The sequence below is a fragment of the Alligator sinensis genome, unplaced genomic scaffold (genome assembly GCF_000455745.1).
Source record: "Alligator sinensis unplaced genomic scaffold, ASM45574v1 scaffold250_1, whole genome shotgun sequence".
Lineage (NCBI taxonomy): Eukaryota > Metazoa > Chordata > Crocodylia > Alligatoridae > Alligator > Alligator sinensis.
The window spans coordinates 2,912,072-2,939,806 of NW_005841888.1; the positions used below are offsets into that span (position 1 = coordinate 2,912,072).

The 27,735-nt window shown below is 42.5% G+C and overlaps 1 protein-coding gene across 2 annotated transcripts in view; it reads left to right on the forward strand.

Moving 5' to 3' along the window:
• The window catches only part of UNC13C (unc-13 homolog C), a 523,785-nt gene that overhangs the window by 297,338 nt on the left and 198,712 nt on the right, over nt 1–27,735 (forward strand). For both annotated transcript variants that reach the window (XM_006017955.1, XM_025197084.1), the window contains one exon: nt 21,556–21,689. In XM_006017955.1, coding sequence (XP_006018017.1) covers nt 21,556–21,689 — 134 coding nt within the window. The remainder of the gene's footprint in view (nt 1–21,555; nt 21,690–27,735) is intronic.

The following is a 27,735-nucleotide window of genomic DNA, read 5'->3' on the forward strand; positions in this document are numbered from 1 at the left end:
TGAAGTTGTTGGAGTTGGGTCAGGTACCAGAAGACCAGCAAAGGTCCAATGCAGTGTTCCTTTTTAAAAAAAGGCAGGAAGGAGGGCCAAGGGAACTATAGATTAGTTAACCTCACCTCAATACCTGGGAATTACTAGAGCATATCCTAAGGAAGGCCATTTGCAAGCATTTGGAGGAGGAGAGGTTAATCACAAGTGGCCAGCATGGATTTAAGAAAAATAAATAATGTCAAACAAACCTTATCTCCTTCTGTGATAAAGTAAATAATTGGGTGGATAAAGGGAAAGTAACTACTTGGGCGGATAAAGAGAATACTGTGGATATAGTATATCTGGACTTCCACAAGGCTTTTGACAAGGTCCCATGCAACCTTCTCATAAGCAAATTGGAGAAATGTGGGCTGAATAAAACCACTATAAGGTGGATAGATAACTGACTGAGTAACCATAAAAAAAGGGTAATCAGTAATGGGCCCATGTCAGAATAGGAGGAGGTTTTGAGTGATGTCTCACTGGAAGCTGTCTTGGGCCTGGTGCTGTTCAGTGTATTTATTAACAATTTGGATGCTGGCACAGAGAACTTGTTGTGCAAGTTTGCAGACAACATGAAACTGGGAAGGATTGTGAACACACTGGAGGAAGCAAGTGCAATTTAGAAGGATCTCAAACATAGGCAGTGGAAGCCTGGATCTAACAGGGCGTAGGCCCCCCAAACGCGGAGCAGTGGTAGCAGTGCAGAGGGCCACTGGGTAGCCCAGATGAGGACTCTGGGTGGCTGCAGTGGGTAGGGGGGAAGGGCATGCACAGACACAGAAACAGATACACATCTATGTCTGTGCATGCCCCCCCGCCCCCAACGCTGCATGGTGTTGCACCATTCTTGAGGCAGTGGACAACAGAGACCATCCGGTGGAGGCAGTTCACCTCTGCCCCATGCATAAATCCAGGGGGCATGTGCTTGCCGTGCCTCTGCTGGGATGCATGCAGCAGCAGGAGCCCCCCTGCAGCCCTAGACAAACCACCCAGGCTCTGACCATCCTATGACCTGTCCCAGGGCCTCATTCATCCTTGCCTCTGCCCTACTCCCTCCCTCACCACAGGGGCCTTGATCTGCCCAACCCCCATGCCCCTTCCCCCATGACAGACTTATCTGCTGTGATGGGGTGTGTATGTGTGGGTGTGTGTATGGACAATGGCTAGAAGTTTCAATCAAATAAATTTAGATTAGATATCCGGAAAAAACCTTTTCACTTTGAGAATAGTGAGGCAGTGAAATATACTGCCTAGGAAAATTGTGGGCACTCCACCACTGGAGGTGTTCAGGAAGAGGTTGGAAAGCCACTGATCAAGGATGAATGATGTGTAACTAAGCCTTTTTTCTACCAGGGGTATTTCACATGCTTCTGAGTGTTGCTGGTTGCTGCCCCTGCACCTCCCCCTTTATTTTCGACTATATGTATCAGGGTGTTTTTAAGTCTCCCCAGACTCATTGGGTGTTGGCTACAGCTAAGACTGGAGACTTTAACTAGGGTGTGCCTATTCTTATGGTAGGGGCAAAGCCAGAGGTTTCTGGCTAGGGGGACCTCTCCCCTCAGAGTTAGACTGATTGTCAAATTTGGGGTCAGGAAGAAATTTTACCCCGTGGTCAGATTGGTATGGACGGGGGGGGTTGCCTTCCTGTGTAGCAAGGGGGCATGGCCTTCTACCTGGGACCTTTTGGCACATATTATTGACAAAATTTTATAGAAGCAGGATGTTGCCTGCCGTGGTTCCCCTGTTTTACCTGGGGCAGGTTACAGTGTTAGGTCTGAAGGTCTATGTTGCATCAGGGTTGACAGTAGTCTTATGTAGAGTTTAGATTATGATCGTAGTATAGAATGGTTTGGATAGGGGTGATCCTGCCTCAGGCAAGGGGTTGGACTAGGTGACCTCTGGAGGTCATTTCCAGCCCTACTTCTCCATGACTCTGTGACTCTTAGGGTGATATCTTTTATTGGATCAATGATGTAGTAGGACTAAAGTTAGACAAGCTTTTGAATGCCAAACATTCTTCCTCTCTGATCACAGAAACCAGGCACAGCGATGCTATGTCGCAGTGCCCACAGGAGGCTCATACAGGATATTAGAGGCCCATGTGATGCGGCAGGAGGGGAGGGGGAAGACAATGTGGTGCATAATGGAGGGGCTGCTATGCTGTACCTATAGTTCTATGACAGGGGTTGGAAACCAGGGGGTACATATACCCCTTGGGGTAAGTGAACTGGTCCTAGGAGGTACCCACAGGTGGGCAGCGACAGAGTGCCACCTCCTCCCAGGAGCAGGGCAGGGGCAGCAGAGCCTCTCTGTGGGGCAGGGAAGTTTGCTGTGGTGGCCATCACCACCTCAGAGCAGCCCAGTGAGCTTCCATGCTCTGCAGAGGGATGCCACTGCCCTCACCCCAGTCTGGTGAGCTTCCCTGCCCCACCCCAGCCCTCCTGAGAGGCAGTGGTGCTCTGTCCCCACCCATGTGCTATCCCTGCCTCCCCACTCAGCATCCAGCTGTGTTCCCCCACACTCAGCATCCGGCCATGCACTACCCCCCCCCCACTCAGTGTCCAGCCACTGGGGGTACATAGACTAAAAGAGGTTAAAAACCCCTGTTCTATGATCATATATCTGATAAAGAATATCTTACATTCAAAAGCTTGTCCAACTTTGTTCCAACTAAATAGTTGGTCCAATAAAAAATATTGCTGTAAGAAATCTTTGCCTCTTGCATGGTTTGTGGACCATCATGGCTACATTGTCACTCGTACACTGAAGTAGTATGTACTTTTTAAAGACCTTTCCTTTTTTCAGTTATTTAGTTTGTGTTGATTTTATAAGTACATCAAAGTAACTGTAAAAATACAGAATTCACAAAAAAGAGCTGTTAAAAAATTACATATGAGATAAAATTGTTAAAGGCACCTAAATGACTTAGGAGAATGCCATTATCTTTCAATAGGCATCTTTCAATAGGCACCTATACATGTGCTCCTGGGTGGAAGCTGCTCTAATTAAAATACCTGTAGTGCCTCATGTATTCATCATCCTGCATTTAAAAAATGATGGTGGTGATGCTTTAACTAAAACTTGTTTGATGAGCTGTAGTTAAAGCACCCCACCACCATTTTGAAACATGGGATGCTGAATACATGAGATGCTGCAGCACACTGGAGCATTCTGATTAGTATGGTCCAGGGTGTCACAGGCCAGCTGGGCACTGTGAGTATATCAATTTAGCCACTGGGCTGTTTGGTTCAGGATCAAGGAGTCAGAGTTGGGAGTAAAGCAATGGCAAGTTTATTGTAGCTTGCACACACACAACAGTTAATAAAAAGATAAATGCAAGAAGCAAATAATGCAGTATTAAAGAGCTAATAGTAAATAATAACAACAGATAGATAGATCTGTCTGTCACAGGCCAGCAGGGCACTGCAAGGGTATTAGCCACTGCGCTGTTTAAAACAACAAATAGACAGACATGGGTTGGCAACTTATTGATAATCCCTCAATGCCAGGTGCGCACCAGGTGATTCCAGCAAAGTCAGGCGTCCCTGATCAACGCTGTCCAAGGGATTACCGGAGAAGATCCCTTGATCAGTATCCAATCCTCACTTACACTGGGAGTTTGGAGTCCGGGCTTGGAACAGCAATTACCATCCTGTTCCCTCCTTCCTGTTGGTCACCTGACACACGCACTTTTTATACCTAGTCTTATGCTAATCTGTTGGCTTTAGGGCCATTCACAATCTTGTTCTATAGCTGTTCCCCTATGGGATTAAAAGGTGTTAAAAATTATTATAAAAGGTTACTACCCAGACTTGGGTTTATCCAATAAGCAAATTGCAATGCAGCATCTTCAGGTTTGAAATTAACATTACTCCACCTAAATCCAACCCCTTTAAAACTTTCTGACTACGCTTTATTGAGATGTGCTTTCCTAGAATGTGCTGGGTAGGCCAGGTAATTGAATCCAGTTTTTATCATCATCAAGGCTAAATTCTGAGTGAGAGAACTGTTAGGTCAGCTAATTTTACAACTATAGCTTTGTCTTTGAGGCCTAGTCAGTTCCACAAACAGTTACAAGTTACATTTGCAGGTTACAAAAATACAAGCTTTATATTACACAAAAATTCAAATGCCTCTAAGAAGCACGTATTTATTGCTTATTAATTTCTTTGGTTCCGGCTATCACACCGGGGCTAGGAACAGACATTCAAAAAGCCTGAGCCTGAATTGATTCTATCTTTGCAAGTTACTTTAACCTGGCTAGGCTAAATCAGTTTTGTAACTGGACAGACATCCCTGAAATGCAGGCATATACCTGTATTGGCTCAGGCTAGAAGCTGGCAGGTGGTAGAGCAGTCCTTCCTTCCTTTCACAGCATGGAGCTGACGGGAGTGTGGCCAAGCTCTGGCAGGACCCTGTGATTAGCCCAGCAGGGAATTGATAGCAGTGTTTATCACACAATTAAGAAAACAATGGAGGGGCATTACAAGCTACTTGTTGATTCTGCCTGTTGATTCTAGCTGTTGGTTCAGCATGGACCATAACCAGCATTTGGACTGATAGCTAATGCACAGACACCTCCTCAGTAAGGCAGAGGGGAGGGGGGAATTCCTGCTTAGCAGGGAGTGGTGACGGGGAGAGGAGGAGCTGCAGCCAGGGAGCAGAGGGGAGGGGCCAGCCCTGCTGTAGAGCAGAGCACCCTGCCCAGTCCAGAGAGCATGCCGGGATGCTGGGGGTGTCTGGTTTATCTTAAACCAGGAAGGAGTCTGGGACAGATATTGCATAAACCAGTTGACTCAAATCAGTTAAGTCTGATACTATATTCAACCAGGTTTATCTCAAACCTGTTTCAGCCATTCACAGACTGGTTTATGTGCACTGAGCATCTGTTCTGTTACAGGTTTAAACCAGCTTCTGATCACTTAAACTGGTTTATGTTTAATGCCTGTCTCTAGCCCAGCAGACTCAATTAACCAGAACCAGAACACATTGGAGCGCATATAAAAGTGCTCCTAAATGCCACTTTTGAAAATGGAACTTTTTGGTGATTGGTTTCCAGTGTAAACACAATTTATAATCTGTAATAGTAAAGATATGTAAACCATGCATTAGAGACACTGAAAAAGGATCAACCATTCTTCAAATCTGGAACATAAAGAGCACTTTGAAGCTTTTCATTATATTTCTGCAGTATGCTTGATGGGCATCATGTTAGCCACAATAACACTGAAATCTTTGATAAAGTGCATTAAGGCAGTAGAAGGGATATATTTCTGCTGTGCTTTTAGACCCTCAGTTCAGAGGCTTCTCTCCCCTGGGAAGAATGAATGGAAACACTGCAGACAGATTCTTACAGATAAAATTGCCTGTCAGAAGCTTGTCCAAAATGACTGGTTTGAAAGCAGAGAGCAGCTCATCATCTGCTGGCAGGAGAGATCAGGTAGAGGAGAAAATAACAAAAGCTGTAAAAGTTCAACCTTGAAGGTAGGAAGAGGGGACTTCACTAATGTTCTTATCACTAGAGAAAGCTGGAGAAACTAGAATGAATAAAATGAACAGTAGCATGTATCTTTCCTCACCATTTAGAGTTGTTTTTACAAGTGACCAAGTCGGACAGAAGTTGGCTTTCTGAGGGCTTGCAGGTCATTCAGTCTTACAACAAATACCTTTAAGTGTGGGGCAGTGGGGATCACCACCCCCCACCTGGCAGCAGTTGGTGACTGGGGGCTTTTTTTTTTTCTTGCTTTTTTTTTAAAGAGCTGGGAGCTGGGGCTGGGCGGGACAGCCATGGTGGGGGTGCGGCTGGGAGAGCGGGAGGGAGTTGGGGACACTCAGGGGGGCTGGGGAAGCATGCAGGGGATGGGGCCTGGTGGGGGTCTCCCCATGGTCCCCTCCACCCTCCTGCAAACCCCCTTCCCCTGCCCCCTACTTACCAGCATGGAGTTCAGGTCCAGCTCCCTGCAGCAGTGAGCAGGGACTGCCTGAATCTCCGCAGCTCTCCGAATCTTTTCCGAATCCATTCAGAGAGCTTTGAATCAATTCAGACCTTTTTTTTAGTCTCTTGATTCTATTTGGATTCAGAGATTCGGTGGCCAATTGAATCAGTGCCCGAAGCTTCGCATAGCCCTAATATCTACCCATGCTATAGTCACACATTTGATGGCAATTTGACTCTAAAAGTATGTGACCCCATTACATCTCTCCCTTCCCTCTATGTAAATAGTCCATTTCTGGATACACAGAGCCAAATGTTCAGAATTGTGAATATATTTATGAATGCCTAACTTGTGTTTGTAATTACCATGCCTGTGGTAATCACATGAGACCTTTAAGAGCAGTGAGTGCTCTTTTGCTGCTTGGCACCTAGGAATGTTCTGACTGGTGAAATGTTATCAAATATTTATATGGTATTACAGAGTTAAGGAGAGCTGTCCTTCTGCACTTCAGATGCAAAAAACTCTAGTTTATTTTAGTGCTATAATATATGATTGGTAAAAACTGTTGATTCTTCTTTAGGAAATAAAACTTCAATTTTACCTCTAACAAGTAACAGTATTTAGACTATAGCATAGTCCTTTAAACTGTTCTGTACTAACCTACAAATAATTTTAGGGCCGTAAAATGGAAATTGTTCCATTAAAAGTAATAGACCAGCAATGATTGACTTATTAAATTCCACATGTTGCAGATTTCATAAGTAGGAGGAACATAAATGTTTCTCTTACAAAAAATGGGGCATGGTGGTGCTCTGAATCTTTGGTTTGTGTCTTGTAAACAGCTTTCAGTTTAGATATACGTCTCAAGAAGAAGAAACCAATATTAAAGTTTTTTTCCCCGTGTTCTCAAAGTTAATGCAACAAAGACATTTTAAGGGTGGAACAAAGCATACTCCAGTGGTAAAACATTGCTGGCACACTAGGAGCCTCCTCTCCTAGACCTTGTGGATTAATGGCCCATGAGTGTTGGAGCAAAGGCACAAGCAGACAGAAGGATGAGGACTATTTTATTAAAGCTAAAAAGTTACTCTTTTTAGTTTTGTCTTCCTCTTTCCATTTTTCTTTCCTCCCTTTTCTATGTTGGTTTCCTCCCCATTGGTATGTGACTCTCTTTAACATTCTTTGGAGTTTGGAAATGAAAATTCTTGTTTTGTGACTTTTTCCTTGGCAAATTCATGCCTCTTTTTCCTTGGCAAAGATACATTTCTTTCCCTTCTGGTAATAATAGAACTGGAGCCAAAATTATTTCTTTTTCTGTTGACTTCTCTGTTTGCAGTGATGTCAGCAACAGTATGTACATCTCTGCAAACAGTGTTTCAGAGTTTCTGACTGCAGAACATATGGGGAATCTTACCCTGATCTTACCCTGATTTCAGGATTCTCACACCAATCTCATACCTACAGACCTACCTAAATCATGGTGAGATGAAGAGATTTTCATAGACCACTGATGGTGCACATAGCAGATTTTCAGTCCTGTTGCAGCAAGGTTCCCCCCCCCCCCCCTTCCCCTTGCTGCAGATTGGTCGAAGAACCCCTGAGACCCGCCCCTCACCACTGATTGGCCAAGAGGCCAATTGCTCATCTTAAGACTGCAGCATTGCTGCAGTATTGCATCTGGCTTCTTAAAAGATGGGGCCAAAACCCTTTCACTTTCCTGACTTGCATCATCACTGAATCTATATGCTAATCTACATGCTAAGCCTCAGCCTCTCAGTAACACTCTGTCAAACTGTGTTCTCTATGGCTACAGTGGATTGCTGCACTTCCTTTATATTTTGCTAAGCTTTTATTTTTTTCAAGTGATTCCACACAAAATCAAGGGAAACACCATTTTTGTGAAGATCATGGAAACTGCCATTTGTCATGGTTTCCACGAAAATCATGAAACTGATTTCAGGGCCCTATTCATACCATATGGTGGGGGTGGGGGAGGTGTTTGCTCCAGTGCAGTTATGCAATTGACATGCTTACGAGACTCAATTAGAAATGACTCTTGTCAGAAATAACAGAATTATAGACTGGCATTGGCTCCTGTTGATCAGTACTTTACTCCTTGTGGAAATCAGGAGAACTATTTCAAATATTTCATAAATTTCATAGACATTAGGGCTGTTTGTGGAATTTAGAAGGTAGCATGATCTGACCAAATAGCATTTCTCCTTTTTTGGTGAATGTTCTGAATTCATTACTCCATATTTTTCAGTAGGTATTGAGGAAGAAGGCACCAGATGTCACTATTTGTTTTCTCTTTCAAAGCTGAAAAATAATCAGGTGTTACTGGTCCCAATATAGTTGCTCAAGTATCTATCAAGAAAGAGTTCAGTCCTTGACCAGGACAAAAGCTGCTTCAACAGAATTTCTCTATGTGTTTTTCAAAATTTCTGGGGAGGAGTAAAACTTGATAAATAAACTTAAAAAATAGTAAGACAATGTAGCTGACTTCATTCTTCAAAATAGAAAAAAAAATTAGGAACTCAAATGGAATATCCTCTCCTTCTACAGATTAAAAACTATTAACAATTAAAGCTAATCATTCCTAAGTTAGAAATGAATAATAGACACATGGGAGCATCTAGGATTTAAAAAAGGGGGTTGAAGGTGATATACTGCATAACCACATATAACACAAAACATATTTTTATCCAGTTAGAGAAACTAGAACCTTTACTAATATGCTAGTGGCATAGTGTTACATTGTTCAGCTTCTGATCTTAGCAAACACAAATATAACTATTGGAATGTGCATTAATTTGCTTGATTATATATTACATTAAAAAACCCACAACAAGGCAAACATAGTCAAAATAGTAAGAGAGACTGTAATTAGCCCTGTAGTCATTACAGTTAAATGTACCTCTCACTCAAATTAATAAAACAAAATCTAGTCTTCTTAAGCATCTTGACAGTGCCTCCAATATTTCACTGTCAGTCATTTCTACACCTGAGTTAACAGTACTACACCTGAGTGAAGGCTTTTAGCTGGAGCTAAAAACAGCTTTCCATGCTGTGAAACAGAAAAGAGACATTACCTGGAATGGCAAACAGACCGCAACATTGCAGGAAAAAGGATAGTTTGAATAGTGGAAGATCAAGACTATTAGAAAACGAGAGAGAGAGTCATGGATAACCTAATGAGCCATGAAGTCAGTTGATTCCAGCAGCCTGCCTGAATAGGGAGTTAGTTTTAAAGTTTTGCTAGAACAGAAATCAAAGCAAAGTGCAACAGTAATACTGTACTTCCCTCCTCCACCTTCAAAGCCACCCCTAAGTCCACTTCTGAACAGAGGTATATCCTTTTATGTTATTAAAAGTGCCTTTTCCTACATTATTCAAAAAATACAGTCAACTTGGTGAGAGGCAAGATTGTTTCTGGTGATATCTTTTATTGAATTAACTATATAGTTGAGGAAAAAAAGCTTTTGGACACAATCTACCTAGGAAGGGAAGGGCACTTTATGCTCATTTAATGTCCTCCTAACTGAACGGTTGGTTAAACAAAAGACATCCTTGCCTTTTGTACATTTCCTGTACTGTCAAGGCTATCGCAAAACTTCAACCTTACAGTGAGTTTGATATAACTTCAGCCTCTCTAGCTGTTTGTTAATAGTGACATTTCCAGCCTCTCAGAAATGTTGGTCCCCACAAAAGTTGATGTTGATTTACTTTGAAAATGCAAAAACACACTTTAAAATTATATTATCTGAGGCATTTGGGCTATACAGGTAGGCTGTTGATCTATAATATATAACATGATTCAAGGTTGCAAATCAGCTTCCATTCTATTCTCGCCTCTTTTTAAAGGGTTAATTTTCTGAAATTTTCAATAGATAACTATGTAGTCTTTACTCCCATTGGTAATCACTCACTCACAGAATAAGAGTTTCCCATTCTCCCCTCCCACCTTTTATCAAGCTTAGAAGTAGGTATTTTTCCTGGAAAGTTTAGATTAAATCCCTTAAGGTAGGGGTAGGCAACCCCTGACGTGCATGCAAGAGTGTGGCATGCAAAGACATTTTGCTTGGCGCACATGCCTTGGGGAAGAGGCCAGAGCTGTGCTTCCACAATAAGGATTGGGCCCCTCGCAGTTCCTCTGCCATCCACCCCTGGTATGCCAACATCTTACAAATTGAGGTTACGGAAGTTTTTGGCACTCTGTCCAAAAACATAGCCAAGCTCTGCCTTAAGGTTTCTGAGTTCGACATGGCTAGGACATTCTAACCTTACTATTTAAGGAGGATCTATAGCATTGGTTCCCAGCATGGTGCCCACAGGTGCCCTGGTACCCCCCTTCCCCCCCCCCCCCCCCCTATTCAGGTGCCCACACACATTTTCACAATCATTAAAAATCATTATTCCAACAAAAAATGCTGTCATATTGGTGCCCGCTGCTTTTTCTTTTAAATTCGAATGTGTCCTTGGCTGCACAAATGTTATGAACCCCTGATCTATAGTAATACCAGCTGAAGCTTGAAAATTGCCATAGACATGGTCCTTAATGGATTAGGCCTTGAAATCACTGGTTTAGACACCTGAGTACAATCAGCTGAATATTGTAACTTAAGCAGGCATGTTACCAGATTTGCCCATCACTTTGGTGTGTGCTCATTTATTAGGGGTACATTTCTGGAGTCTCTGCAATTCTATCAATGTGCTCCTTGTGTTACTTGTGTTTCTATATGGAGCTGTATCTCTCCCTTCTGTGAGTCCTCACTCCCTATGGAGCTCTCTCTCAGGACTCAGGTTCAATGGGGCTGGGTTCCTCCAACCACTGAATCAGTCAAACACATATATGCACATACACGCACACAGATTAACAGGACATGCCTGAGCCAGGCCGGATTATTCAGCATTGACAGGCTAACACCCTCATGTGCCTTGAACTCAATTCATCCCTTATTTTAGCAGGACAGTAATAAATACAGTTAGGGACACATGCTAACAGAGTACGTCTGAGCAGGCTGGGTCTGATCAGGACTTTCAGCTGATACCCTCATGCACCTCAAAACTCAGCACATCCCAATCTCTTGTTACAATGGTCCTAGTAGTATCTCCCCTGATGAGCAGACCCCACTGTAGTACTGGGCATTACAGAGATCTTTGGCTTAGGTAAAAGAAGCATTGCTGCAGAGCAACTGGGGAGGTCAAGGGGAAGAAAGAGTAAGTGAGGTTCAGAGAGAAAGTATAGCAACCAGCTTGATCATAAAAGTTAGTTATTGCCAGGTATATGAACTTATGATCATACCAGTAGTAATAGCCATACAAGAGAAACAAATAAAACAGTTACAATATTACATAGTTTCAATTATGTATTTGAGGAAGTCTAGCTCACGTTTGATTAGCAAAAGTCAGGTTTAGAAAGCTGTTCCTGGAGTAAGAAAGCAAAAGTCAGGCTTAGAAAGCTGTGCCTGGAGTCAGAGAGTAAAAGTCAGGTTCCCAGAGTCAGAGAGTGTGGGAGAGGGAGAGAGAGAGTTGGGGTCTCACCACTCAGAGAAGCTTGAACCAGTCAAGCTTCCCAGGTGTTTGTTGGAGCTTGCAGATAGGCAGAGCCCTCAGCATGATCAATGGAGGGATTCCAGGCAGAAAAAGAATGGAACTGGTGTAGCTTTTTGGATCCAAGCACCAGGACAGAAACTTGAGCTGGGGTAGGGGTTTTTGTAGAGAACTAACAATGGCTCAAGGGAGAACACTGGATTTGTTTATGGGTAAACAATGGCTCATATGATGGATAATAGGAACTAATCACTCCTGGCTATGGATGGCATAACTCTGAGGGAGCTCACAATACAGACAGGCAGATTCAGTGTTTTGGATACAATAAGAGAGTCATGATTAGAATTGCTCTGATAAATGCTGAGATGGGTGTGTGTAAATGTGGGTTGATTAGCATTTTGGAGCAGGGATCCTCCATCATGTAGTGTCCATTAATTAATACAATATCACATGTTCTCATGCGCACACATGCTTTACCAACAAAGACAATAACAGATTCCCTTTCCTGGATAACATCAAAGGAACAGTGAGACTTATTCCCAGGTTGTGGGAAGCATTCATCATGTTCCTCCAATGCTTGGTCTTCACATATGTAACCCAAACCTTCTTTTCTCCTACACCCTCTTACATTTACTGTGTTCCACACATTATCTTTCTCCCAGGCCCAAGTGTTATGATCTCTGGAGTACCTTACTGAGTCATCAATCTGTAATCCCATTGGGTCTACTGGGTGGATTATTCTAATTTCCTTGCCTGCCACAGTTATCAGGAATAACTGCAAGCTCTGCTTGTGGTGATTGTATGAAGGATTAACTAATCTCTACCAGGGCTGGAGGGCCACTTCTTACTCCATTACATGGGGCCAAATCAGGTTGATTGCTTCCATGGGAATTTGTCCTGCTATGGCTTGCTGAATCATTCCCATGATTATGTTTTGGGTGAGAGCCTCAGCTTGCTCACATGCTGAAGCCAGTGAGACATTATTTTGGAGGGAGTGTACACCAGACATCATTAACCCTTCATGCCTTTCTATGGGTCCTTCCTATCCAGGAAATACCTTACTTATTAACTGCTGTTCCTCACTTAACTGTTTCAAAAATGCAGTTAATGGGGTTCCCATTTTTCCTATATTTTTGGTGGCATATGACAGTTTATTATCAAGAACATCTATATTTGCAGCTTTGATTAAAGAGAATCCTGTTCCCACAGGTGCAATCCAATCACTTAATTCCCTTTTTACCTATTTACGTGGTTGGCCCCCTGCCACATTTTTACCCATTCATTTCACCCTTTATGGCTACTTCCCATCCAAGGATCACATACAGGTGCAATATGAGAGATATTCATGCCTTCTAAGTGGATTTGAACCTCCTTCAGAGAAGTCTGAGATTGAAGAATGAATTGTTCCTGTTGATCCAATTTTAACACATGGGGTCTCAAAACTGGGGCTTTTAAACGTCAGAGGGGAGCAAGGTCTGTGATCAGAGGGTTGAAATTTAAAACTGCTTCTGTCCTATCTCCCATTTAAATGAGCTGTCATCCGGTTCCATCTCTGATGCAAATGAGACCAGGGGATTGGCTTCACTCTTATCACCCTTATCTGGAGGGCTTTAGATGCATCTCTTACTGGGTCTTTTGTAAGTCCTTCCTGTAATCAGTTCTTGTTCAGGCAAAGGTGGGGAGGGGGTGAGTCCTTTGTAGTCAGACAGGCTGAGTACTGTGCCAGGGTTCCCCAAAAAGACAGAGCTGAGCGGTAACAGGCAAGTTAAACAACATCTAATCATAATATACAGGCTTGCCTTGCAGTATTATCCAAGATGCAGTGCAATTCAAAAGTGCCACAACATGGGGCAATGTTTAAATGTCAAAGTCCAGCCTATGTTAAATGCCTGCAATGACTTCAAATGAATCAGAATTTTGCCTGTTATTATTTCACTTATGTTATAGAAAACATTTTGTCCAATAAAATAGAAAATCCATTGAAAGTCATTGAAGAAAGAAGTTGAAAGGTTAGGGGTCTTCACTTCAGCCGGTACAGATGTCTCTCAGACTTACAGCTGTAGATTTTAATCCTACTTTAAACCACAGCTCATATTACTTTCCAAGCCAGTTCCCTAAATTTCAAAATGTATTTGCTTATAAAGATGCAAAATATTGAGTCTTTTTTTTCTGTCAATTTACAAACCAATTCCAAATAATAGCAGTTCTTAAAAATTATAGAAAATATTTTGTCTCTTTAAAAAAAAATACTCCAAACATTGCTCTTCATATCCATGTACCATGACATTTCTATGTTCTATTGTTGTATTTATCATATTTGATTAACTTGGAAATTTGGCTTACAGTCTACATCAATACAACTGAGAAGAAAATAATTTAATATGAGGTTCCTATTTGCTGATGTATGTTATGTGACAGGGAGATCTTCCTTTCGCAATTTCAGTGGTGGCAAGAATAACAGTCGTAGATCTTTCAGAAAATAAAAGGATCATTATAGTCACCTAATAAATACATACTATTTGATATTTTGCATAATGCGGGTCATAACATTTAAAATGGTATTTTTGTATCAAGTGTATAAACTCTAGTTGAACAACACTATTTGTGCCCATGGATATAACTCATTATAAAAATGTTTATAAATATCCATTTATCCCAAGAAGTTATTAATCTTATGGTGCAGTATATAATAATCTTTAAAAATAGATAATGAAGAAATACCCTTGAACTATTGGTTGAATTCCAAAAAAGGCCAGAAGTAAATTAAGATAATTTGAACTAAATTATGACTCTTTCTGACATATACTTACAATGAAGCATTATCTCCCTGATGTTAAGTCCTTTTGACTATGCTTGATAATGAATACAAGAGTTACTCAAAAACAGGGAAATGAAAAATGATAAAATGTCAAAACTGTTAAAATTTCAAGAAAAATGTCAGTAAGTTTTAGCATTACACCTGTAATTGACTGCAATATTGAAAGATTGTTTTAATCAAGGGGGTTGTGTTAATCCTTTCAAAAACGTGAAAAACTGGCCATTTGAATACGATGTGAATTTGCTATTGACTTCAACTGAAGCAGGATTTCACCCCTGTTTAATGTGTTGCAAATAACATTTTTCAAGGCTCCAATTAATCTCATTATACACTAATAGGCACTACCTGTGTTTATAGGCAGTTGACTTACAAGGTCACTGCCACTTGTGCAATCTTAAAATTGTACCTAATGACCAAGAATTAATACATAGTAGGTGCATCTACACATGCAATTAAGGTGATAAAATAAACTCCAGCATGATTTGCACTGGAATTAACTGCTCCTGGGTACAGTGTCTGCACGTGCTCCTTGGACAGCAGCATTTTGAGCCAGGGCAGAGCAGCCCCAGACTGACAGCAGGCTTGGGAGGTCAGCCCTAGGCTGTGGGTGGTGGTATCAGGTGGCAGAGGGGCTGGCTGGTACACAAGAGTGATAAAGATCCATGTTGCAGGCAGCCCCCTCACTTTAGCACCCCCATGCCCCAGCCAGCCCATCTCCATCTAAATGTGTTTTGGTAGAGTAAGTGACTGCTCCACGAGATCGCACCATCCCCAACAGTACTATCTTACAATGGAGTTAGTTAATTTACTGTGCCCTAATACTGGCACACATGTAGACAGTGACGCTTTACTGTGGGGCTAATTAGTCAACTCCTCAATGGGTGCCACTATGCCATTGTTACTGTGCTGTCATTTAGTACAGTATCATGTTGTACATTACTTGTTGTACAGTACAGTACTTGTAGTACATGTTGTATAGTATCAGCCAGTAGTGCATTGTCTTCACCGTGCACGGTTATTTTTAGGCGCTACATCGCCATAGTGACCCAGTATAATGGGGCAGTACATCACTATGGCAACATAGCTACATAGCTGTGGTGTCACGTTTTGCTTGTGGATGCTACGTTGCCATAGTGCATTGGTACAGCAATGTAATGTCAAGTGTAGATGAGTCCAGTAAAATACACATGTAGATGTACCCACTGCTATTAATGCGTAATATTTGAAGAATGCACCATAAATTTAATGTCTACAAAGCATATTTATGACCCCTTGAGGAAACTTTCTGGACACAAGCTTAGTTTTAAATCAAAGGTGTTGGCTCTAAAGCTAACAAGATAGTTATGGAAGCAATGTTCAAATCTAGGGACTTGAGTGTACACATTAATAATGTCTTCCGAATTTTAAGTGTGAATATGGAATTCCTACAGTTTGGTATGTACATTTTTGTAGACAGTTTCATATGAAATCTGTACCTTTCAGTACAGTACTCAGTATGCAGTACCTTTATGCTATGTTGTACTGGAGTTAGATGACAACAATATAAAGCTTTTTTGAAGAGTAAGGAAGGAAATGGATTTCAAATCGAACTTTGGCAGGGGGTGGCAATCTATGGCCCATAGGCCAGATCCAGCCCAGGCAGTGATTTTAATCTAGCCTGCAAAGACCAGATGTTAGCAGCAGGAAGCTTCAGCTATGACAGGGGGTACATGCATAGAAGTGGCCAAAGAAGTGGCTGGTTCAGAAGCATCAGCCTGGCACAGAGCAGGTGGTATTATTTTGACCCACTGCTCCTAAACATTGTCAGCCCTTGAACATTGGCACTAATGTCCTGATAACTTAAATCAATCCCATTGTAGACCCAAAACTATTTGATGTAATGCAGGGTTTTTCAAGCTGTTTCATGGCATGGAAAACATATCAGTATATACCATTTACAATAGGGTTTTCCCTTCCATGTTTTATCACTAGGTGGTAGGGCTGTGTGAAGCAGCTAGTATTTGCTTCAGATTCCTATTCAGCCAATTCGGGGGACAGTGATTCAATTCAGTAATTCGAATCACTGTCCCAAATTGACTCAGCAGAATCTGATTCAGAGATTTGGCTACTGCTGAATCTCTGAATCACACAGGCCCATCTGCTGCCTGCTCTCCCATCCCTGGCAATGGCTGCTCCACCTGGCCCAGCTCCCGGCACTTTGAAAGAAAAAAGCCCCGACTCACCAGGTGCTGCCGGGAGGTGGGGGAGGGCAATCCCCACTGTCCCACACTGCATGGGGAGCTCTGCATGAGACCCCTGACCCCCACCATTGTCCCAGCCTCACCCTCATGGCTGCCTTGCCTGCCCCACCTCTGGCCCTTTAAGGAAAAGAAAAGAAAACAAAAAACTCTTCACTCATTCCTGCCCAGCGGGGGGCATTCCCTGCTGCCCTCTGCTGCCCCACACCATGTGGTGCTCTTCCATGAACCCTCCAAAGCCCCAATCTTCCTCCTTGCAAATGAATTACAGAACAGTAAAGATATTCCTAAATCACTTGGCTTACTTAAATCTGTATGATTATAGATCAGAAGTTAGTTTCACAGACATTTCCTTGGGCTGGGAGCCCAATCTAAGATAAATTGGGGTGGGAGAAGGGGTGGATAGGAGTAGAGGGTCTACAGTAGAGGGTTTAGCAGGCTCAAGAGGCTAGCAGGTCCAGGGGGAGAGGGAGTTAGTTTGAGAATATGGTCCTCAGGGGGAGTTGGCTGTTTAGGCATGAGGGGTTGGGGGCCTAAAAATAGCTCAGTTGGGTGGGGGCAGCCTTTCTAATCCTATCAAGCCCTCTCCCACCCTCACCTGACCTCACCAACCACCTACAGACTCACTACCCTCAAATTCTACCAGTCCCCCCTACAGACTTGCTAGCTCCCCAATCCTACCAAAGCCCCCCCCATGGATCTATTAGCCTCCCAAATCACCCCAAATCCCCCACAGACCTGCTAGCCTCCAAGATCTCACCAACTCCCCCCACATAGACCCACTATTCCCCTAACCACCCCTTCCTCCACCCCAACTTGTTTAAATCAGGCTCCTGGCACCAGTGATCAGCCTCCTAGCTCTAGGGGTGGTTTGCAGGATTGGAGGAAGTTTGGTAGGGTTGGGGGGAGATAGAAGATTCATGAGGCACAGTTGCTTGGTCCATAGGGGCATTTCCATCTGATGGTGGGGAGGAGGGTCAAGGGACCCTTGGGGTAGGGAAGTAGGAAAAGCACAGCTCTGGTGCTGGAATGAGCATGTGGGCTTTCCCAGCCCCCTGGGCTGCACTCCAAACTTGTATGGACATTCAGTAGATTGGTCTAACACATGCCCAATTTAATTAGTGCACCTCTCAGATGAACAAGGCTAGATTAGGTTGGCCATTTTTGGCCCAATCTAACCTTTAGGGAAGGTCTGTACAGCTTGGCCCCTTGACACTTAAATTGACTTAGCAAGGGATCTAAGGTATAAGAACTGCATGTGTGGGTGAACTAACTTAGATTGGGCAGCCATTTTTTGCCCTAACTTCTATGTGTAACATCTGTACATACCCTTACTGTATTGTATCAGGAAAATAAAATCCACTTGATATTATTTTCTAATGTGGAAGAAGGAATAAAGTACCAGCCTTTTTCTGTCATGGCAGTAACAAAACTATAGCCAATAAAAGACTTCTGAGAGCACATAGAAAGAAAAACATAACTTGTCATCCCACTTAATGAGACAGCATTCTTCTTTACTGTTAACGATAGGCTAAGGTTGAGTTTTTGTCACCAGAGCAAAGAATTCAGGAGAGTAGCATAGAAATTAAACTAGATAAGCAAGAACATTGATATGGCACTTGGATCCCCAACAGCAGCTTTAAAATGTATTATCATTTTTCCTCTTTAAAATGATTCTTTGAATCCCTGACAAGTACTTTTTAAAATAACAATGCCAGTAATTTAAACAAAGATGAGTACCGATATGTAAATGCAACATAAATAATTTTCTTGTTGCTTTATCCAGCATTTATTGAAATGGCATCATTTTGCTAATTCAGAGTTTAGAGAATACTAGTTGTAACTTTGGTTCTTTCTTCATTGAAGATCTACAACTATGAGTGTTTCAGAATATTTGCTCTTTAACGTGAAAATATAAATGAACACTTTTAAACATTTCTTGAAGATTGTGTTGATATAAACATCCAACATATTTCTGTGCCAAAGCAGCCCATGTAAAGCAGCTTTTTATGGTGGCTCTACTTTACAGAAATCATACGTTGTTTGCTGTATACAGGCATATGATTTCACATCACATAAAATAATTGCTTGAGCCACATGTGGGGAGTGTATTTAAAATATTGTTCTTGAAAAATACATTCAGCTATACCTTTTAATTGTAAAATGGGTTTGTATAACAAAACTGCATAACACCTTAGAAAAAACATAAAATAAACTACTACAAAAGGTGCTAGCAGTACATCTTCACTATTGCAAATGCAGGGTACTTGTAATGAAGCTGTAATCTATACCAGGTGAAAGACCTTGGGTTGACAGTAATGCTCAAATACTCTTGTCACTTTTTAAAAGCCCCTTTGTTTACATGATTACTGTAAGCTGTAAGTGATATTAGTCACTTCCCCCATTGTAAATCTACTAAGCATATCCTTTTATTCAATCACATTAGACATAGAACCTGTAACATTTGTAGTACAGCTGTGTGAACAATAGGTGATTAATGAGACTTTTCTAATGTATCCCATGGTGACCACAAAATAATTTTAATTGTGCACTGTTAAAATTCCCTCTCGCCTTTCCAAACTCTTCATTAACAAATAAAATTTAATTGAGGTAAAGATAATACTAAATTAATTTATTATGACAATAAAGTAGGCCTGTTTGAAGTGATACAGTGTTCATTTCAACTACCATAAAATAAGAAGTACAAAGTATGTAAGCTTAAACTTTCAAAACAACTGACATAATTATTTTCTTTGGAACATAACGTCTGTCTTGATGGATGAATTTATAGATAGATATGCAGTATCTACTGCAATCTACTTCTTAGAATAAAGGAGCTATTATAGGCAGTAAAAGCTATGCTTTAATAGTAGAATTAATTAAGCTAAATTCATTTTTTTTAATAGAAGACAGACAGTATGAAAAACATGCCGTCTTTACCACCATTCATGGTTGGGCAGGCATGACAATTAAGAGTAAGTATTTAATGCATGGCCATTAAAGTTGCCTAACACAGTTTAATTTGATCTGTATTGTGTTTAGTACAGTATAAGAAAAACAAGGTGGTTTTGGTGATGTATTTAATTGATAAAACTGTATAGTTGAGCGAGATTTTAGATAAGATTTCAGGCTCTGTACTTCTTCAGAAGCTTCTTTCCCAGATCTTAGGAAAGTTCTTTTACACCTGCTCCAATACGTTCTGATTAGAATGTATCAGAACGTACTGCAGCATCTCATGTTGCATGTCGAATGTCAAACAAGCTTTAGTTATAGCACCCCTGCTGCTATTTTGAAATGTGGGACACTGGACACACAAGACACTGCAGGTGTGTTAATTACAGTGGCTTCTGAGAGCTGCTCTAATTAACCCCACCCCACACACCCTGGTGCATGTGTATAGGTGCCCTTTATCCCCAAAACCTCAGCTTTGTAACATAGGTTTGTGTCTTGGACATAGCCTCTCTTGATTTGGTTAAAGGGGATTATCTGTTCTTGTATTTGCCTGAATAGAAAGGTGACCGTTGGTTTCACTTTGTCTGAACCAAACTATTAGGGCCAGTCTGATGTTGGATCAATACTGATATAAAGAAAATTGGCTTTATCAGAAATTGGCCTGATGCAGCCAATAATTTGGCCAATAAATGCCCCTGCGTGCATCTCCTAATCTCCATGGTTTCCTCTTTTTTTTTCCCCCTAATTTTTCTAACCTTCTTGCCTCCTGATACTAATAAGATAAAGATACTTTAGCCCTGCCCATTCAAAACAATTATTTTATTTTCTTCTTCAGCTACAGTGACATTTTACTTCATCTCTAAGGATGTCTCTCTAAACTATACCCTGCTTTGACTGCAGTTTCTGCAGATATACCTGAGCTACCTTTGAATTAGCTAGATTAGGCATGTAGTAATATAAATGCAGCTAAAAAGAACTCAGCCCAGGCCCTGAGCCCAGGCCCTACCAAGAAGAGCCTGGTGCAGCCCTTGCTCCAGCCTGCAACTGCAGCCCTCCCTGCCCCACCCCACCCCACACAGATCCGGGGGCATACCCCACCCCCCATGCCCTGCTGGGGTGAACATAATGGTGGGAGCCACCCCCTCCTTGATGGGGTGTGGCTCTGTCCTGTGCCCCACCCCCCCTGTGCCACACCCCGCCCCACCTGGGCAATGCCTGTCCCTGCCCCTCCCTCATCATAGTGGGCATGGATCTGCCCCCCCCCCCACACTCCTTCCCTCCCCTTCCAACACAATGGATTTACCAGCTGCATGGACCTGTATCGGAAATCGGATTGGTATTGGCTGGTATGTCTCCTTAAAAATCAACTATCAGTATCAGCCCCCAAAATCTCTATTGGTGCAGCCCTAATAATAAGAGAAGTTGTCTGTTGTTTCTTTGTTTAATACTGACTCTTCAAAGATGTACATACATACAGGCTCTATATCAGCAAAGCACTTTACTTGCACTTAAATCCATTCCATTCAACGAGAGACTTAAGAATGCACTCATCCTCAGTTCTGAAGGACATAAACACTTATTTAAAGGCAACCTTTATGTATAGATGCCTTTTGCTGAATTGGGACCATAGTACCATGTATCTTTTTCTGGCTCTCTCAGTTTTGAACAATGATATATAATAAAAATAGGGTTGGCAAGCCAGTCAATTGACCTGTCCAATATTGTCAATTGACCAGTCAGTTGGCTGCATATATTTGACTGGTCAATGATTATAGCAATTTTACCAAAAAAGTACATTTTTTGTAGTTTTCTTGACAAATATTATTTTTTATTGTTTTTGACACATTTCTTAGTGGAAAATTTGTGCTTTTCTGTATATTATATGGACCTATTGGCAATCTTTTACAAGCTTTGACTGATATTTGACCAGTTAGTTGACCAAACTTTATTTGAACAAATACCCAACCCTAATCAAAAATATGTAACTTAGTGAAACTGTCTAAATTATGTTAAATCTCATTGGCAGGGTAAGAAACAAGAAGTTCCAAGGGAAGAACAGGGACCAACTACTAAGAACCTGGATTTTTGGGCCCAGCTCATAACTCTGATGGTTACCATCATCGATGAGGATAAAACAGCATACACACCTGTCCTGAACCAGTAAGTACATTACTTTGGAAATGTAATTCAAAGAATAAATGGATTTAAGTGAAATAGAGGAAATACACTAGGTTACAGCAATTGCTACATGGCCAGGTCAGGGCTAGAGCTACCCTGTGGTCTCAGCCCCATGCCAGAATGGGACTGGAGCCATGAGTAGCGAGGGGCCAGCCCATGGGCTGGATTGGAGCCCACACCTCAAGATCAGGCCCACATGCCCAGATCTGAACCCAACTGCCCCCACCTGGCCCTGAACACAAGTATTGGGCCCAGGATATTGTGCTGCCTTGGCCCAGCTCCCTATGCTGCCTGTGCCTAGCCCCCCATGCTGAGATTGGGGGCCCCAGACCCTGCTCTGCCTCTATCCAGTCCTACGTGCTGAGATTGTGCCACCTCTCCTGGGTTCCATACACTGGGATCAGAGCTCTTGGGCAATGAACTGCATCTACCTGCCCCTTCTAGGCCCCACACCACCTCCACCTAGCTTCATGTGCAGGGATTGGGCCCTAGGCCCCCATGCCACCTTCACCTGGCTCCATGGACAGAGGTTGGGCTCCAGGGCTTGTACTGCCTCCTCTAGGTTCTCTGTGCTGGATCAGGCCCTGTGCTACCCTGTGTGCTAGATCTAGTATGCAGAGTCATGGCCCAGGGGGCTCCCCAAGGCTGAAAGACAAGGTGTTGGATTCAGAGGTGGTTGATCTCCCCTGATGTAGAAGACAACAATGGAACTTGTTTCACACAGTTGACTACCTTCTGTACTCCCTTGGCTTCCATGACTCTTTTGGTTCTCCCATGTCTATTCAGTTACTCAAACTTGGCTGACAGAATGAAGATAGGAGTACTGGTTCTGAAATTTAGCTTGGAAGAGGTCCTTGGAGACTTTTGGTAATAGCTCTGCCAGTGAGCAAAGTGCAAGAGCAAAAGCCAAATTAGAGAGGAAGAATTTCGGATGACACATTCTGTGACTTGGAGCATGTATCTACTGCAGTCGCTCTTGTGACTACAGCTTGTATGAATATACCTAAACTAACTTGACACTAGATAACTCAGATAATGCTACAGCTAACTGATGAAATATATATTCAGTTTCTGATGTGGGTTTCACATCTTATGCTGAGTTCTTTATAGCTGCAGTTATACTACTAGATGCCTAATTTAGCTAATTCATAGGTAGCTCAGGTATATCTGTAGAAGCTGCAGTCAAAACAAGAACAGTGTAGACACATACCCTTAGAGATGAAGTAAAATGGCATTGTAGCTGAAGAAGAAAATTAAATCATTTTTAAATGGGCAAGACTAAAGTGTGCTTATCTTATGAGGGTCAGGAGCCAAGGAGGTTAGAAAAATTAGGGAAAAGAAAAAAGGAGCAGAGGAAACCATGGGAGATCAGGAGATGGGAAGAGAGGTCATCACTAGAGCAAATGTAGGGGTGGAGTGGAACATATGAGAAACTACTGTACCTGCAACAGTAGAAAAGGAGAAGAGTGTTCTAGGGAAGGAAGAGTAAATGGGCCAGCCAGAGAAAGAGGAGGAAGGTCATGCTGTATTATGCCAAGTTTTAATAGAAAAAATCAGCAAGATCCTTTGTGGAGAGTAAAATGGAAGCAGAAAGGGAGGGGGATGTTTGAAATGGGAATGAAAGTAGAAGTTAGCATAGTCAAGTCATGGTTTTTCTATGAGACACCCCACATAACATGCAAGCAGAACTGATGAAAGTGGATGTTGGGGTAAATCTGGCCTAGTGTTTGGCAGGATAGACAGTCTGGTGGGAAAGAGGGACAAAGCAAACAAGGGTGGAGGAGTGGAAGCAAGGAGAAAATCAACAATCATATCATTGGATAAGAAAAGAAGATAAGGAGGTGGTGTCTGAGAGTTGTCAGTGTTGATACAATAGAGGGCACAGAAAAGGATGGTTAAAAGTAGATAACTCTGGGACAGTGTGAGGAAAAGGAGCTACAGAACCAGGTGCTGAAATGAGGGAATAATGCTAATGAAGAGGAGTTTGGTGACAACAAGGGGAAAAGAAGGGAAGAGGTAGATGCAGTGCTTTTCAAAAGAGAATTAAGAGTGGGATAGAGGAAAGGTTTGGAAGTGGCAGGGAAAAGGACAAGGCCATTCCCTTAGGAGCCAAGAATAAGAATTTCTGTCATGGGTAAGGAGCCATCAGTTTGAAATGGTAGAAAAGGAGAAAAACCTGGGTACATAGGAATATAAGCCCACCCAGGTATATGAACCATTACAGGATGACCATGATCCATAAGAAAGGCAAATACAATCTTAATGATGTGTATTTGGTGAGTTATTTGTAATACATATAGGGAAGTACAAATACCATTATACAGGGCACAGATAAGACCTCATCTGGAAGACTGCATATAATTCTGGTCATCCATGTTCAAGAAAGATGACATCAATTTACACAGGAGAAGGTACAAAAGAGAACTACCACAATAATCAGGGAGAACAGAAAGCCTGTCTTATGAGGGGAAACTAAAAACAATTCGCTTCTTTTATCTTAGTCAAATGAGGGCTGTGAGGTAATATGATTCCCCTCTCTGTTGCAAAGTGCCACTAAATAGAACTGTATGGCAGGCTGCTGAGTTGGGCATTAGACACAGTCATGCAGGTAAGGAAAATGCCTTTAACAACAGTGTTTTGGGTAAACTGAGATTTTATAGTACTACTCTGAAAGTGACAGAAATTGTGAAAATGATGGGCCAGGAGGCAGAAATAATTATAACAAGAGGAAACAAAAGCTGCATACATGCACTCAAATCATCCAGGACAACTTTTCTGATCCTGAGAGAAAACCTGTACAGAAGTTCAGACAGAGAAGCAAAGACCCTGCCATGCAGATGCTGGGCTACCAGGGGTCCCTAGAGTACGCAGCACCTAGAGCTTTGCAGGCCTTTTTTTTTAAGGCAGTGGTTTTCAACCTTTTTTTCATTTGCAGACCCCTAAACATTTTTTTTAATAGAGGTGTGGACCCCTTTGGAAATTTTGAATAGAGGTGCTGACCCCTTTGATTGTAAGTGTAGGTGTATCAATCATACTTTTGATTGATTATAGTAATTTTTTGCAGACCTCTTAGACATAGTCTGCAGACCCCCAGGTGTCTGCAGACCACAGATTGAAAACCACTGCTTTAAGGGAATGTGGTCAGGGAAAGTGAGGGTAGGATCTGTGCCATGGACAGAAGAGTCTTCCAGCCTTTCCTCTCCCCCATGCTATGTTGGAGCCCATCTAAGGCTGGGCAGGACATATGCTTGTATGCTGCAGTGAGATTCAGCAGAACATACCTGGTAACTGCTTCAGCATGAGGCTTTTCCATCCAGAGGCACTCAGGAACATGTTCTGCCCCTTGCTTGGGTGGGACTGACATATGCTCTCCCCTCCCAGGTAGGAGGGAAAAGCAGCAAAGCACACTGGCTGTCTGTACAGAAGTTCTATCTCCTGAGAGAGATTCTCTGGGGAGCCACTTCACTCAGGTTGTTCCCCAGTTATTTTTCTTCCAGAGTGATCACTTTTACTCTGGGAGAAAAATTATGACCTCATGGTTGCTTCAGTGAAAGCAGGGACTCTTCCTGGAGAAACAAAAATGTCTGTCCAAACCCTTAAAATGACTCAAAATTATTGTGGTAGACTACTTGGCTACTGGATAAATGTGAAAATCCAACACTTCCACACCGAACATTAGAAAACATACAGTTATGTAGATTATGTGGTGTAAGTTAGGGCTATGTGAAGCTTTGGGTGGTGATTCGATTTGGAGGAGATTCGGCCCGATTCGGTGGCCAAATCTCCAAATCCAAATTGAATCAGGGGACCAATTAAAAGGTCCTAATCAATTCAAAACTCTACAAATCTTCGGAAAAGATTCAGAAAGCTTTGATGATTCGGACAGTCCCTGGTGACTGCAGCAGGGAGCTGCAGCTGAACTCGGAGCTGGTAAGTAGGGGGCAGGGAGGGGGGCCTGGAGGAGGAGAGAGAGGACCACAGGGGGACCCCTGCCAGCCCCCACCCCCTGTCTGCTCCCCCAGCCCCCCGCTCTTTAAAGAAAAGCCCAGATGCTCACCGGGTGCTGCCAGGCAGGGGGTGATCCCTGCTGCTCCCCACTGCCCCATGCTGCATAGGGGGTCTGCACAAGTCCCCCAATACTCCCCCCACTCTTCTAGCTCTCTCCATGGCTGTCCCGCCCAGCATGGCTCCAGCCCTTTAAGGAAAAAAACAGAGAAAAGCCCCGGGACTCACTGCTCCTGCAGTGGCCTTGGGGCTTTGCGGGGCCTGTGCAGAGCCCCCCCCCATACAGCATGGGGCAGTGGGGGGCAGAGGTGATCACCCCCCACTGGCAGAAGCAGTGTCTGGGGTTTTTCTCAGTTTTTTTTCTTAACAGGCCAGACCTGCAGTGGGTGGTACAGCTATGGGAGGGCTGGGGGAGCAAGAGGAGGGTCAGGGGGCTCATGCAGAGTTCCACATGCAGTATGGGGCAGTGGGGGGCAACGGGGATCATCCCCGGTGAGCTGGGGCTCTTTTTCCCCTAACTGCTGGGAGCTTGGGGTGGGCGCAGCAGCCATTGCCAGGCTCTGGGGGATGGGCCTGGCTGATTCAGCTGAATAGATGTGGGACAGTGATTCGAATCACCGAATCGAATCACTGTCCCCGGAATCAGCCGAATCCAAATCCGAAGCGAATACTAGCCACTTCACACAGGCCAAATATAAGTATATTAAATTCTCATGATGAAAAAATGGTTTGCTGGCATGGGTACAAATTCTCTAGGTCTTGCTTAAACCAATTTTGTCTTTACTTCAGCAGATGACAAAACAGCACAAAATTCTGTACTTGAGCAAAGATTGCAGAATTTGCCCTTTGGGTATTACTTCTCATTTGACATTGTTTGATTCTGTGAAGAGAAAGCCATTAAATATCAGCACATCAACAATTCCCATAGTTATTTCTTAGTTTTGGCATACAGAAAATATATACCTTTTCAGCTTCTATTGTGTACTAGATATTATCTTTGTACAGGTAACCATTTCAACAGCAATTATAACCTTTTTTATAATGGCTAGAAATCTCTGCTTGAAAACTAGCATAGGTTTTATTAAAGAAACTTAGATATAACTTGGAAAGAATTATAGGACTAGCCCCCAAGTGCTAAACAGAGTCACAAATCTAAAATCAATACATGAATACAAATGACACTCCTCTCAAAACTAAAGAAATTTCAAATCTAATCGTGTATTCATTTGCAGGAGATAAAGAACACATTTCATTATGTGCACGTACACAAAACAGGCTTCACAATGAGCGCAGAAAGTGACACATATAGATCAAAACAATGGCACCAAGATATCATGGTGATGGGAGACTAACATAGGGATATAAAACTAATTGTCACCTGTGACTGGCCATACATTATGCTTGGTATGAGAACTCCAGGAGGCATGCTACTTTGTAAGACAGAATGGCTCTGACATTTCCTCAAGCATAATAGCACCAACTATTTATGAGCTCAGAGGTACTGGCAAAATCTAGTCCAGTCTGATTAATTAATGGGGTCAATCCTAAAGTTTTGCTCAATTTTTATTCATCTTGAGTAAGGACTCAGGAGTGACTCTAACTTTGACATCCCTGGAGAATTGTTATTACCAGGGATCCTGGTTTTCTCTTTTTAAAAATTGCAAATTCTCTGATGCTAATATTAAATTCTCTGATTACACCTCCCAAAATCTTCAATTAAAATGAAATGCCCCTATATATAGGTATCAATTGAACACAATGTTTTATTGATAGATTTACAATTTTAAAGCAATTTGGAAGCCTACCAGTGCCTCAATCACTATAATAAAATAAATTCTAAGTACCTATACATTTTGGTATTTGATTTTGAGTTTTTTATCATGGAAAATCAGAGCTCCCCCTGCCTCTTAGCTCACCAGGATGTAGGTCCAGGCCCCTCACTCCCAAGACACAGCACCCCACCCCTGCTGGTGCCCCTCACTCCCCACCCACAGCCCCCACCACCCCCTGCCAGAGGGGGCCC